At 37.4% G+C, this 12,986-nt stretch overlaps 1 protein-coding gene across 2 annotated transcripts; it reads left to right on the top strand.

Annotated features, from left to right (window-relative positions):
* Positions 1-1,136: 1,136 nt before the first annotated feature.
* On the top strand, positions 1,137-12,055 carry LOC137387435 (uncharacterized). Of its 2 annotated transcripts, none has more exons than XM_068073859.1 (4): positions 1,137-1,418; positions 6,542-7,007; positions 7,910-8,012; positions 11,431-12,055. In XM_068073859.1, the coding sequence occupies exons 1-4, from the start codon at positions 1,217-1,219 to the stop codon at positions 11,866-11,868; spliced, it is 1,209 nt and encodes a 402-aa protein (XP_067929960.1). In that variant the 5' UTR covers positions 1,137-1,216; the 3' UTR covers positions 11,869-12,055. The 2 variants fall into 2 exon arrangements, with proteins under 2 accessions (XP_067929960.1, XP_067929959.1); XM_068073858.1 differs by having other exon boundaries at positions 1,138-1,418; positions 7,907-8,012.
* Positions 12,056-12,986: the final 931 nt, after the last annotated feature.

Genomic DNA, 12,986 nt, shown 5'->3' with positions numbered 1-12,986 from the left:
ATAAGAAGTGTGCATGAGGGATAACTAATTCTCCCATCGCTAATGAATAAAATGCAAACCTTTTCACACTCATTATAAAGCCGAGACAATATTTTGCATCGAAGTCTTTGTTTAGCTACTTATTTGCTTGTATTCCTCTCGTATTCATCTGTCAGTTTGCATACTGCTTATGCTCAATTGACGCATTGGAATCGTAAAAAAACAACGGTCCTTCAATGCGAGTAAATAACTATAAATGAATTGCGGTTTAGCAGAAGATGTGAAATATAGCTCCACTTTCCAGGTGCCGCTACTCTGGCACTCAAGTATGGCTACTGAACTTCCATTCTTCGTCTCGAGACGGAGACCTTCCAGTATTTGTTATTCTTTCTCAACATATCGTTTATTCACATGTTTTCACTTGTTTTCCTAAATTTATTTAATGTTTGAAACCTGGTATGCAGAGTTGGCATATTCCATGGCCAATTATTATAGGTCTTGGGGCTGATGGCAGGCCATTCAGTAGGGAAGTAGAGTAGGATGTGATGCTATGTGCACTAACATGTAGTCATAGAGATATCTCCGCATCAAAGAACTTCTATCATTTTAAAGATTATCTCTGTAATTTTTAAAACATCATATCTGATGTCTATTTAACCATATTGGTTTTTGTTTAATCACTTCACTGTGGTCCTAAGTGTTGGGACAATAACCACTCTACATTCTCATCAACTATATTATCACACAAACCACAGGCATCTGAGATGAACTAAGAATATCTTTAATAATGTTATAATTTATGTTTTCACAGATTTAATCTTTTGCCTTTAATATGTGGATACATATTCTTGATTAAACAGCAGTTACAATTATTTTACAATTATATTGCATGGAAATTATATTGCATATATAGGTTTTAGACAGAACTTTGTAGCTTTTACCATGAGAACGTGTATCTCGAATAGCTTTCCTATCAGATCCATAACAGACTGGTAGGCTGTTGGCTTACTCAAGCTATGGAATATTCGAAGGCGGAGCCTAGGAATAGGTTCAACCAATGATAAGCTTTCAAGAATTCTTGGCGTTTGTGTAGCGAATGCACGAGCATGTGAGACAGTGTAGAATAGACCGCAGCTACCAGGTGACCTGCGTATTCTTTTGTTTATCATTTTGGGTATTGTTATCAGCCGTTATTCCAAACTAATCGTTGTCGGCGAATTCGTGTGACATCATCAGTATGCCGAGGATTACCTGGCTGTGTGGAAGCCTCAAGCCATTACTCGGTAGCAGCACATCTATGAGGATGTGTCAGCTAGGGCTTGTGTTGACAGTGTTCACCATGAACATAGCAGCGTCGAGTCAATTACCACCAAAGCTTGCAGCGTGTCGAACTATCGACAAAGTTCGTGAATCCATGGATTATATATTTCCTGCAGGAGGTGAGCATTACTCCGTATGCAACAGTAAACTCGCATACCAGTATGCAAGTGTTCATACTAAATTACTATTTTATCAGCATGCCTGAACTTAGGAGGCAGAGACGTCCTGGAGAGCTGCCGTTCAAACAAACTCCAACAACTTGAAGATAATCGTTTGATTTTATGCTGTTTATACTTAGGACTTTATGAGAGAAACATTTCTTATGCATAGCAAGCCACTTGGGGAGGAACTGATAAGGTTATAGTCGTCCCTATGTAATAGACAAGGGATGGAGGGTCATACAATTAATTCACTAGTACATATCGCTCGATTCTATAACAGCATTCTGCAGTGACAAATTGAATAAAGCTATTGAATTCTTCTCAAAGTAGGGAGTAGATTTCATTATACAATTATACGCATCCACTTGGCTCAAATTGCCTGCTTAACAGCCTTGGACTTCGTGTCAGTCTTTCTCACGCCGTATTATTGCTTCGCATAAATTCTGATTGAATTGCATGTGTTAGCAACCAGTCACATACTAGTCACATACCAGCCACAAACCAATACGTTGCAAATGGAGTTCTACACAATTTATTTGATCAGTTAAAAACTGGAGTTGGATGTTAACACGGTACAACCCGCCTGGGCACCGGAGAATGTTTAATGGTGCAACCCAAGTTTCTAGAAAAAACTGCCAAGATCCCTTAACGCTTGCTTTTATTTTTCATAGTTGAACTATCCTCAGAGTGAATCATCGGAGTCATGAGATATTCTCAAGTCACAAATAAATTTTCAGCAGCTCAACTTTTGTTGCAAATTTTAATAAACTAATATTTTGATGAGTTCTGAACTCTATGTAAAGTGCAACAGCATCAGATAATCTATGTCTATTGTCTATGATTAGCTATGACCGTCTATGATTATTTATGATTGTCTATGATTGTTAGAGATAGAATCTCAAGGCGGTAAACGATAGGCTTACCAGAGAACCGATCGAAACAATTGCAGTCGACTATTTTCTTGACTTTGAGTTGTTTGTTTATCGTATTCCTTTGTGTTTGTGACAAGATCACGCCAACAGTTCATCGGATTAACTTCAACCGCCATTGTCTGTGATAGCATTAGGTTTTTCTAAATAGTTTTCAACGAAATAGTGAAATTAATAGGGTTGGAAATGCTTAAGAGTATTTGACCACATTTTAACAAATGCTTTGCCAAAGTAACCTCAGTAAACCTTTAAGGCTTTTAAAGTGGTATAAACTGAGCATGAGTCTAACCAAACCCCTCAACTCTTTTATTTCATTTTCTAGAGACTAGCATGAAATTTAATACCAGTAGTTAGCAATTATTTAGAAACTGGCTGTGTTTTTGCTAGAAAAGATAATTTAAATTTTATTTATTGTAAAAGAACAAACGCCTCTAATATAATATGGAGTTTTGGAGATTTTGTTTGGAGTTTCCTTGTTTGTCATTTTTACTCGGCAGCAATTCAACTCTCCGGCAGCAATCCAACTATCGGCAGCAATCCAACTCTCGGCAGCATTCCAACTCTCGGCAGCAATTCAACTTTCGGCAGCAATCCAACTCTGTTAGTAGACTAGATAGCTTAGCTACTGTTAGTAGCTAGCTTACGTTATGTAACTAAAATAGTTCCCACTTGACTTATACTGCCAGGCGAAATATCTGACATTTATAGCTGTAAATGTAATTGGTGAGTCTATCAGACAACACTGGCAAGACATAACAACTGTTACAATACATCTAATCTATCAGGATGCATCCTACGATCGATTCTCACTCTCTGACGGGTCGTTTAGATTTGTGTAGAAAGCTAGCTAGTGTTTGCTATAAGGATAAGGTTGCTAGTTGGCATAAATGTGTGAAACTAAATGCTTTTGTTCAGGATATTTGCTATCAGTTTAGCGTTAGTGACATCTTAGACGTGTGAACGTTAATTCTTGCTCTTATGTCATTTCATTAAAAACTGCAGAGAAGTCCATGCTATGAAAGTGTTAATAGGTAATTCCAAGCTAGCATAATTAGCGGCAGTTTGGTGTAATATTTGAAAATAGATGTGATGTAGCGTGCAGGAGTTTAGGTGCTACATTGTGAGTTGGCAGAAGATTTTGCTTGACAGCTAGGGAAAGGGTGATTATTGAGTTGAGATGCGTGTAGAGCCAGCTGTGAGATAAACAGGCCTACCTATGAGTTCTAAAGCAACTGCACTGGACAAACGACACAGAGCTCGAGTAAACTAATATTTTCCTCGTGGATGATGGCAAGCGTTACCGATACTTGGCAATAACATTGCTGGGGTTACTGTCTGCAGTATGTTCATCTCTTGTATTGATAAGAGGCAATCAGCTACATTTATACGCTCAAACATTTTGCAACCTCCGTAGTCGCATGAGATGCATGAGATGCATGAGATGCATGAGATGCATGAGATGCATGAGATGCATGAGATGCTGTCATGATTCTTATTGTCTTCTCGAACTACATACTCTAAAAGAGTGACAGTTAATAATTTAATTGCGTATGTATTGAAACTGCCTGTTCTTTGTCAAATGACGACTTTTGTTTGGCGATAACATCAGCACCTTTGCGCAGTATTATCTAGTTTTGAGTGCAAGAATTTCCACTAGAATCTAAACAATAGAGAAGTTTATACAGTGAGTAGAAACTAATGCTATGGGTTCACTCACTTGCTCATTCTTGCCACTCACTTGCTCATTCTTGTCACTCACTTGCTCATTCTTGTCACTTTGCTAGCAAGACGAAAGCTGTTCATCGTTTAAATTTTAATGATGTGGCCTAGATTTAAGGATGTTTATGGTTCAGCATAGAAAGATTCCTGTTTTGAGTTTGCATAACTCTAAGAAAAGCTGATCAAAAAGCGAAATGAAACACTGTGTGAGGCTTTTGAAGCCTTCTAGATTTAGCTGCTGTTATATTTGAGAATCCTATTTAGTTACTAACTAGATCTGCTCTGAAAAGTGATGATTCAATAATATCTAGAATGAGCATTGACTGTTTGAATATAGTCACCCTATGCCAGAGGTCGGCAACCCGTGGCTCGGGAGCCGCATGTGACTCTTTCATTCACTCGCTGCGGCTCCCTCTGACTTTGAATTTTCTTTCTTTTTTCACTAGATGCCAAGTAATTAATAAAAATATAGGTTTTATCACTAGGTTTTGTAACATAGTATAAAAAAATTATAATTACGGTGATAAATCAAACATTGTCGATGGTTATGCGTCATTATTTATGTTATATTATTAGTAGTACCTTATCACATGATCGTCACATGGCTTTAACTTTAACATAAAAGTACAGAAAAACATACTACCGAATTTGTGTGGAGGACCAGATCGGTACGAGATACCTTCATACATTATGTTAATGAACATGATTAAACAATTAGAAATTTAGTATGGCTGACCAGCCACTTCGGTCCATAATATCCGTCAACAACACTAATGACAAACAACAACACTAATGACAAACAACAACACTAATACAGGTAGTACACATCATAACAATTTATGCACCAATAAAACCGCCAAAATTATTTTATTGGTTTTCGAAAAAGTGTAATTTTGTTTTCTCAGCAATTAAATCATTATACATGCCCACCTTTGGTTTTATACATGCCCACCTTTGGTTTTATACATGCCCACCTTTGGTTTTATACATGCCCACCTTTGGTTTTATACATGCCCACCTTTCGTTTTATACATGCCCACCTTTGGTTTTATACATGCCCACCTTTGGTTTTATACATGCCCACCTTTGGTTTTATACATGCCCACCTTTGGTTTTATACATGCCCACCTTTGGTTTTATACATGCCCACCTTTCGTTTTATACATGCCCACCTTTGGTTTTATACATGCCCACCTTTCGTTTTATGGTGTAAACATGGTATAGAAGCAGTTAAAGCTAAACAACAAAGTTACATGTAGGCCTAGTTGTTTTTTTAATTTAAAAAGGGGTTTGCGGCTCCAACTGCGTTCTTTCCTTCAGAAAACGGGTCCAAATGGCTATTCGAGTCGAAAAGGTTGCCGAACCCTGGCTTATACCTATCATCTAGTTTTTTATATCTAAATAATAACTAGCTCATGCCTTATCTTGACAGCAGAGGGGCGGGTTGCTGCCTATCAATAGCCGCAATAGAACCAAGCCAACAAAACTATAATTTACTTTGCTGTAGCGAATTTCTACACGCTATATCAAGGCTATAAGTAAAAAATGCTAATCCATTCTGCACTGAAACAGGCTTATACAAAATAATACAGCATCTGATCAAACACTTGCCATAGAATAAACAGCTTGCCTACTCTTTTAACAAGGTTAGGCATGCACACAGGCCCTTATTCCCTGCTACTGCGCAAGTGTTGTATTGATAAGAAATGATTTGGTAACGTCTTGCCATTTGCAATGCTTGAATAAACAGCCTGTGAAGTATAAATCTAGTGCAAGTAACTTGAGAGACCAGCACTGAATGTCGAGTTAAAACTATTTCAATTTCGTGGACCGCATTGTTAAAAAAGACCACAGAACTTGTACTCAATCTGAAACCCATTAGCTAAATTTGTAGGATCGTCTGTCTGTGCCTATACCTTTCATTTTTAGAGCCATGCATCTCTGCAGTTTAGTGTAGTTTCATTCTTATGTTTTTATAAATAAAGATGATGATATCAAGCTTCTCATAAATTTGTGGCCACACCAGGAGTAGGAGGGAACTTAAAATATTTTCTATAAAAATTCGCAAATAGTTTTTGATGTAGATAGATAGATATTAACCTTATTTACACCGGTCAGGGCCATTTAAAACAAATCATACCATGAGACAAAAACGACAAATAATAAAGTAAATTATGTGTCTTGAAAGAAAAAACTCTTTTGCATAACTCTGCTCTATAATGTAAATCCTAAGGCTTAGGTGTCTGGTATAATGTCTAGTGGTTTATATGGGTAAGTAGTAATGTGATGGATGGTCAGACAGATTGCAGATACGATTCGAGTATACTAGACAGCAAATATCTACCAAAACCTTCAGCTTCTCATCATTCACCGACATTTAGACGCTGCTTTTAACTATCCATATTGAATGTATTGCAATAATTTTATTTTTAGAATCCTGCGGCATCTCTGTGTCTCTACCACACTGGGAACAAGTAAATTTCACAGACCCAAGACGTTGTGACAACTTCTACAAAGTTAGGGGCATGACTGTCGAACAATGTCCTTGTCCCGACGGCGAAACCTTTAATCCTATCAGCCTAGTCTGTGACAATACAAGTTCATCCTGCGTATGTCCTGGTAGTTCGACAACAACTACAGCACCCATGTCTGCAACTCCCACATCTACCACAGGTGTAAAGGTAGACCCTACAGACTTCACCGCCATAAATATTAAACCAATGCATACTACAACAGCGAACAATTTATCTATAGTAGGCAACCTTGGAAGGAAGAACCCACCAGTCAGCACAGAAGTCATAATTATAGCTGGAATCATTTCGCTGACAGTTATCGTTATCGTGGTTATAGTGATGGGCGTCTTCTGCTGGCAGAAGAGACACGCTGCTCAGCAACAAAGGTGAGTATACAAGCTGGTGATTAGTGAAGTCGAACAACCACATGCAGCGGATGAATAATTTAGACTAGTTAATAAAGCTTACTATCTCTGGCTTGTTTGTCTCTTCACCTGTCTTTTGCTCATTTGCCTTATCTTTATTTATTTTATGCCATTATTATTATTATTTTACTAACACGAAAGCATTTCGACTGAATGAGGTAAAATGGCTTGCAAAGGCTGGCTGATCGCAATGTCTCTTAGCAATTGCTGCTTTCCCTTTCTAAATTGGAACCGCTCACAAAGTAGTCTCAGCTATATATATTATTTACAAAACCCCTGCTGTTTGTAATATTGGCAAAATAAACGTTTTGAGTAAGTTTTCAATTACGAATGTTTATGAGATGTCATTGATAGGGCCAACTCAACATCATTCATGCGGGAGCTACTGCCATACATTACCCATTCGTTTATTAATTTGAATTGCTCTCGAGATGCTGGGTAACAGCTTGAGAATAATTAGATATATCTCTGCACTCTGCACCACCTGAGACTGGAGAAGAGCCTCTTTTGAATAGTCCTATAACAAAACCCTCTTCTCGAAACTGGAAACAGCTTTTCACTTGAGCGTAGAATGAGAAGACTTGCACTACTTGGCCTCAGTTGCTATCATTCTGCTCTTAAATTAGCTCTATTTTCATGCAGTTATGCCTAATTATTAGCTAAAAATTAGCTAGATCAGAAATACACCTAAACATTTGATTATGGTTTCCCCAGTTTTTTTTTGCCCAAAAAGGTTATTGTTATTTTGAAGCAATTTTAATGAAGTCTGTCTTAGCTCTTACCTGAGTGATTATTGTTGTAGGAAAGCATGCTGGACACAAACCACATGCTGATTGGATAAATTAAGATATTTTTGTTAGTAGGGAAAGGATAACTAACAGGAAGTTGTCTACTCTTCATCATGATGGTTATTCACATTCCATAGCTGCTGAGAGGCATGAGTACGCAGAGATAGATGAAAGAATGGTAAGTAAATGAACCATTCAATAATACTAAGTTGAGCAAATCATCATTGTTATCTTCTGAAGCTGGTTGTTAGAATGTGGGTGGGTATTTCTGGATATTCAAGAGCCAGCTCTCGGTGCTTTTTTAAAAGCATGAAATATCATTAAAATGAAAGGGTCATTAGTTGATAAGATGACAAACACTTTGCAAAAAGAAGTATTCGATGTATTGTATGTATTAGATGAAAAATACTTGTACCAACTTGTCCCAGTAGCAGCTCACTATAAAATACTTGTAGCAACTTGTCCCAGTAGCAGCTCACTATAAAATAAGGTTTGAGAGAATTTTTTATTTAATTTGAAACGAGTAATTAGAAATCTAGAAACAGTCTTAATGGAACAGAGCAGAATGAGTATGAAGTTGCACTGACTCATGATATTCTTAGTTATATCTCTGCAAGGGGTTAGACTGAGAGTCATAAAAGGACTATCAGTTTTAATGGGTGGTTTATAAAAGCCATCATTCATTTTCTACATGTACGTAGGCTATAAGTGAAGTTTAAGCAAAATAGTTTTTACAACAAGTTTATGTAAAAGTTCAAAGTAGATATCATTTTTTTCACCGCATGATTTCGACATTCTCCTATCGGCTTACCCAAAATGTGTTGCACTGTAAATCGCTCTTTTTTTCATTAAAGGTAAATGCTTAAATATATCTGTGAAAACGTGATGAAATTCTTTTTATCTCAAAATGACATTTTGGAACAAAGGTGCAGTAGCGCGGTCCAATAGGCTGTTGGAGGCACTCGCTGGCAGATGGGTGTCTCTTTGAGTCATTTCTAGAGGAAACCTTATCACGGCCTCTGCTAGCGGCCACTAGCTGGCTGCTAACAGAGCTAACAATCCCTTCATTAACTCTATCCCCACTTAGAGCAATTAGACCATTTCTAATATCTTCTGTAAACAGTCTGAGGCTCAGCTGTACGCCTCTCATCACTCTTGGCATAGCCTCTCATCCTCCCGCTTTCCACTCTTGTTTTCTCTAGCTTCTATTCAATACCTCCTTCACACTTTACCAGCAAGCTTTCACTCGATGCCATTCTCATAAAAGGCCTATTTGATGGAAGAATTTTATATAAAGTTAAACCATTTGATATCCTTAATCCAACACCTGGCCTCTTCCTTCGCCTGTCATGTGATAGAATAATTATACAGTAATGCCGCCCAGGGATTCTGGAAAGCATTCATAGCCTCTGAAATGTATCTATTCCATCAGTGGTTGTCATTAGCAAACCCGCTGGGTGTTAATTCTTGGATGTGTGGGCCTAACACCTGTAATCTACAGTTCTGCCACACAGGCCTACATGTTCGGGCACCAATATTAACAAAGGTGTCACACCAGTGCATATGTGGCATATCCGTGATCTCTATTTTAGACTTGTGCAAAATATTTAGGTTTTAATAGTGCTGTATATTGAGAAGTGAAGATTAAAATAGGTGAGAGCGACCTATTTCTAACTTGATTCGGTGTAAAACTACAATGTGGTGTCATAATGGAAAGCTTATCATTTTCAATAATTTTTCAAAGCAGTAGAATTAGCTAATAAGAAGCAAGCAATGCAATTGTTCACAACTAAAAAAAATCTTCTGCAACTCGTGCCCTTCTATCAGAACATCAAAAAAGCTGGTCGTGTGACACCCTTCCATTCATCATTATATTTGCTAGAATTCTTTAAACACTATAAAATAGGTTTTTGATTTTCAAACTCGGAGATTAATTCATGTACTAAAATCAAATTATCTTTTTATTTTAGAGATATGACAAGTAATTTGCTCATTCCTTCTGACAATCATTAGCTCATATCTCTGATGCACTTGTGTTTTGTTTACCCAGCTTTGCTCGTCGTTGGCTTATCTCCTACTTATCTTCTAGGCTCATGCGTCTCCTCTCTTCTGTTTGCTCTTCATCTACTGTTCTGATAAGCCGCTACCTTTTTCGTCAGAATAACATTGTATTATCTGTAAAGCGACTCGGGGCCTCTCATATCTGGGAAAGCATTAGGTAGAGATGCTCAGCATCTGGTCATCTGATATACTAGACGTCATGGGAACAGTGAGCATTAGGTAGAGATGCTCAGCATCTGATCATCGGATATACTAAACGTCATGGGAAAAGTGAGCATTAGGTAGAGATGCTCAGCACCTGGTCATCTGATATACTAGACGTCATGGGAACAGTGAGCATTAGGTAGAGATGCTCAGCACCTGGTCATCTGATATACTAGACGTCATGGGAACAGTGAGCATTAGGTAGAGATGCTCAGCACCTGGTCATCTGATATACTAGACGTCATGGGAACAGTGAGCATTAGGTAAAGATGCCCAGCATCTGGTCATCTAATATACTAGACGTCATGGGAACAGTGAGCATTAGGTAGAGATGCTCAGCATCTGGTCATCTGATATACTAGATAGACGTCATGGGAACAGTGAGCATTAGGTAGAGATGCTCAGCACCTGGTCATCTGATATACTAGACGTCATGGGAACAGTGAGCATTAGGTAGAGATGCTCAGCACCTGGTCATCTGATATACTAGACGTCACGGGAACAGTGAGCATCTGGTAGAGATGCTCAGCATCTGGTCATCTGATATACTAGATAGACGTCATGGGAACAGTGAGCATTAGGTAGAGATGCTCAGCACCTGGTCATCTGATATAGTGTAAACAGAAAAAATGCCAATGATTGTTTTCTCATTTATATATTTTCAAAGATTTAAATACTGAAAGACTTTATTTAATAAATAAAATGTAACAGTTACCACATTGTTGAACTATATAAACCCCAAGGCTCCTCGGCGTGGCATTTTCTCTCATCTCTTTGATGTGTTCAAATTCTTTTTTTCAAGTGTCAAGGAAACTTGTGTTTTAAAGGCTATTGGTCATAATAAACTCATATTAATTAATATGATAAAAAGAGAAAGTTAAAAAATGATCTTGAATAAGCAACTGACTCAATCGATACAAACAAGGGTAAGTTTCGATTCGAGTGTAGTTGAGTCGATAGTTGCGACTATAGCTGTAGTGATAACTGCGATGACACGTCACCCTGGGTAGCCAAGTTTTTTATCCTACATAATAGGAGCATTAATATCAGACGTATTACTGAAATGACAGTGGCTGTATTCTCGAATACTACTACCCTGTATCTTTCATGTGTTTTAGATAAATTATAGGTAAAAAACTTGCAACTATTGCATGCTGATATAATTTACTTAAGTATATAGTATGCTATAAATATTTAATTAACAGAAAATAGAGCTTAGTTGCAAAATATCTGTTATATAATTTTCTTTTTTTAGCTTCCACGCTTTTAACCGCTATTAGTAAATTATTCCAGCCTATGGAGGTAGATAATCAACCAATCTCTTGTTTCAGATTGGAGGAAAACACTGGCAGCATGGAGGTTCATTAAGAGCACCGCCTTTACCCAATCATCAACCACCAATGTCTCCAATGATGAGCAGCGCATGTCCTCACCATGACCGCAGCGACAGTGGTCTAGGCTCAGCAGACACTAGCTTCACAGCCAATTATCCTCGAAGGACATTTCAGCCGATAAACCCTGCTCGTAACATTCAAATAGGGGTGGCCTACAATGAGAGATCACCCGAGCCTAACAGTTTGAGTCCAACAGTGCCACATCGCTGTATGTGCGAGGAACCATATTCTGACCAGGAAGATATAAAAGCATCCAGTGATTCTCAATACAGTAACTCGAGTCACCCGGTGTCAGTAGAGAGTCGAGAAATCGACCTACGTGAACCTCTGCAAACCTCTAAACAGAACTACGTCAGCAAACAAGTCTACATATAAATGCTGACGCTTTAAAATCTCTGACCTGTTTATATCGCTCAATTAGTCTGTAATCTGCAATCAGGAGTTGTCCTCTTTCTAGCAGTTTTAAAAATTGCTATGAAATCTAGTTGCAGCCTTCATATACTAAATTATTTGTAGAATCTTTTCTATTCTATTATAAATAGATAAATTCTAAGACGTTTCATTTGCTAATTACTTGCATACTTTGGTTGCTAGTCAAATATTGCAGCCTTTATTTAACATTCAAATTTGTGTATGAGTTTTCATTCTATGGGCCATTCGTCCTGCATTTCAATCGTCCTGCATTTGGAATGGAAAGTTTTTAATTTTGAAGTTCAATAGTTTTGGTTAACAGATGCTACAAGCTTTGCTAAAAAAGTAAGAGGAGATCAAAAAGGATTGTGCTGTTGATGTCCATGGATCACTAGAATTAACTAGACTACATAAATTATTAACTCTATATTACAGGTTTGGTTGGATGATGATGATCCAGTAATAGAGGATGTTTTTTACAAATAACTTTTTACATTCCTTTCATAAAATTTCAATACTAGGTGAATGTGACAGTAAAAGGCAAAAGTAGTCAAAAAGCCATCAAAAATATATGATAGAGAGATGAGACAGCAAAAATCTACAATATTTGAGTCTCATCTGTATATCTTTTATGTATATTTATATAGTAGCCAATAGTATCCATTGATGCCACATAATTATTCCAAGTAAGCGAAATACACAGTTATCTTTGTGGTTTTGCATAATGGCTAAATTGTACTTGAGTTTTCTAATAAATATGTATAAAAACTTGACAATCTTTTTGTTTCCACGCTTGATACTCTGATCACAGTTGTATCGGGTTAAATACAAATGAAAATTTGCATTTTTATATCAACATGCTAATGCTATTTATAAGTTTACACAAACCCTAATTTTGCTGAAATGCAAAATGCTAATGGTGACTTATTGAAGCGTATAGAAGCGTCCTCTGCCCAACTGTTTAATTGCATAAAATAAATATTGCAATTGTGGAGCTGTTTGCTCAAACAGCAAAAGAAAACTTTCATGTTCTCAAAATGATTGGTTTGGAATGTTCTGCATTAAGTAGTGCATATAACTGA

This window comes from Watersipora subatra, chromosome 2 (assembly GCF_963576615.1).
Source record: "Watersipora subatra chromosome 2, tzWatSuba1.1, whole genome shotgun sequence".
Taxonomy (NCBI): Eukaryota; Metazoa; Bryozoa; class Gymnolaemata; order Cheilostomatida; family Watersiporidae; genus Watersipora; species Watersipora subatra.
This window is presented reverse-complemented; position numbering and strand designations above follow the sequence as displayed.

Coding starts and splice junctions, on each gene's coding strand:
- LOC137387435 (XM_068073858.1), top strand. CDS start 1,217: ATGCCGAGGATTACCTGGCTGTGTGGAAGCCTCAAGCCATTACTCGGT. Junction 7,008..7,906: donor CACGCTGCTCAGCAACAAAG/GTGAGTATACAA, acceptor TATTTTTGTTAG/TAGGGAAAGGATAACTAACA. Junction 8,013..11,430: donor CAGAGATAGATGAAAGAATG/GTAAGTAAATGA, acceptor CTCTTGTTTCAG/ATTGGAGGAAAACACTGGCA.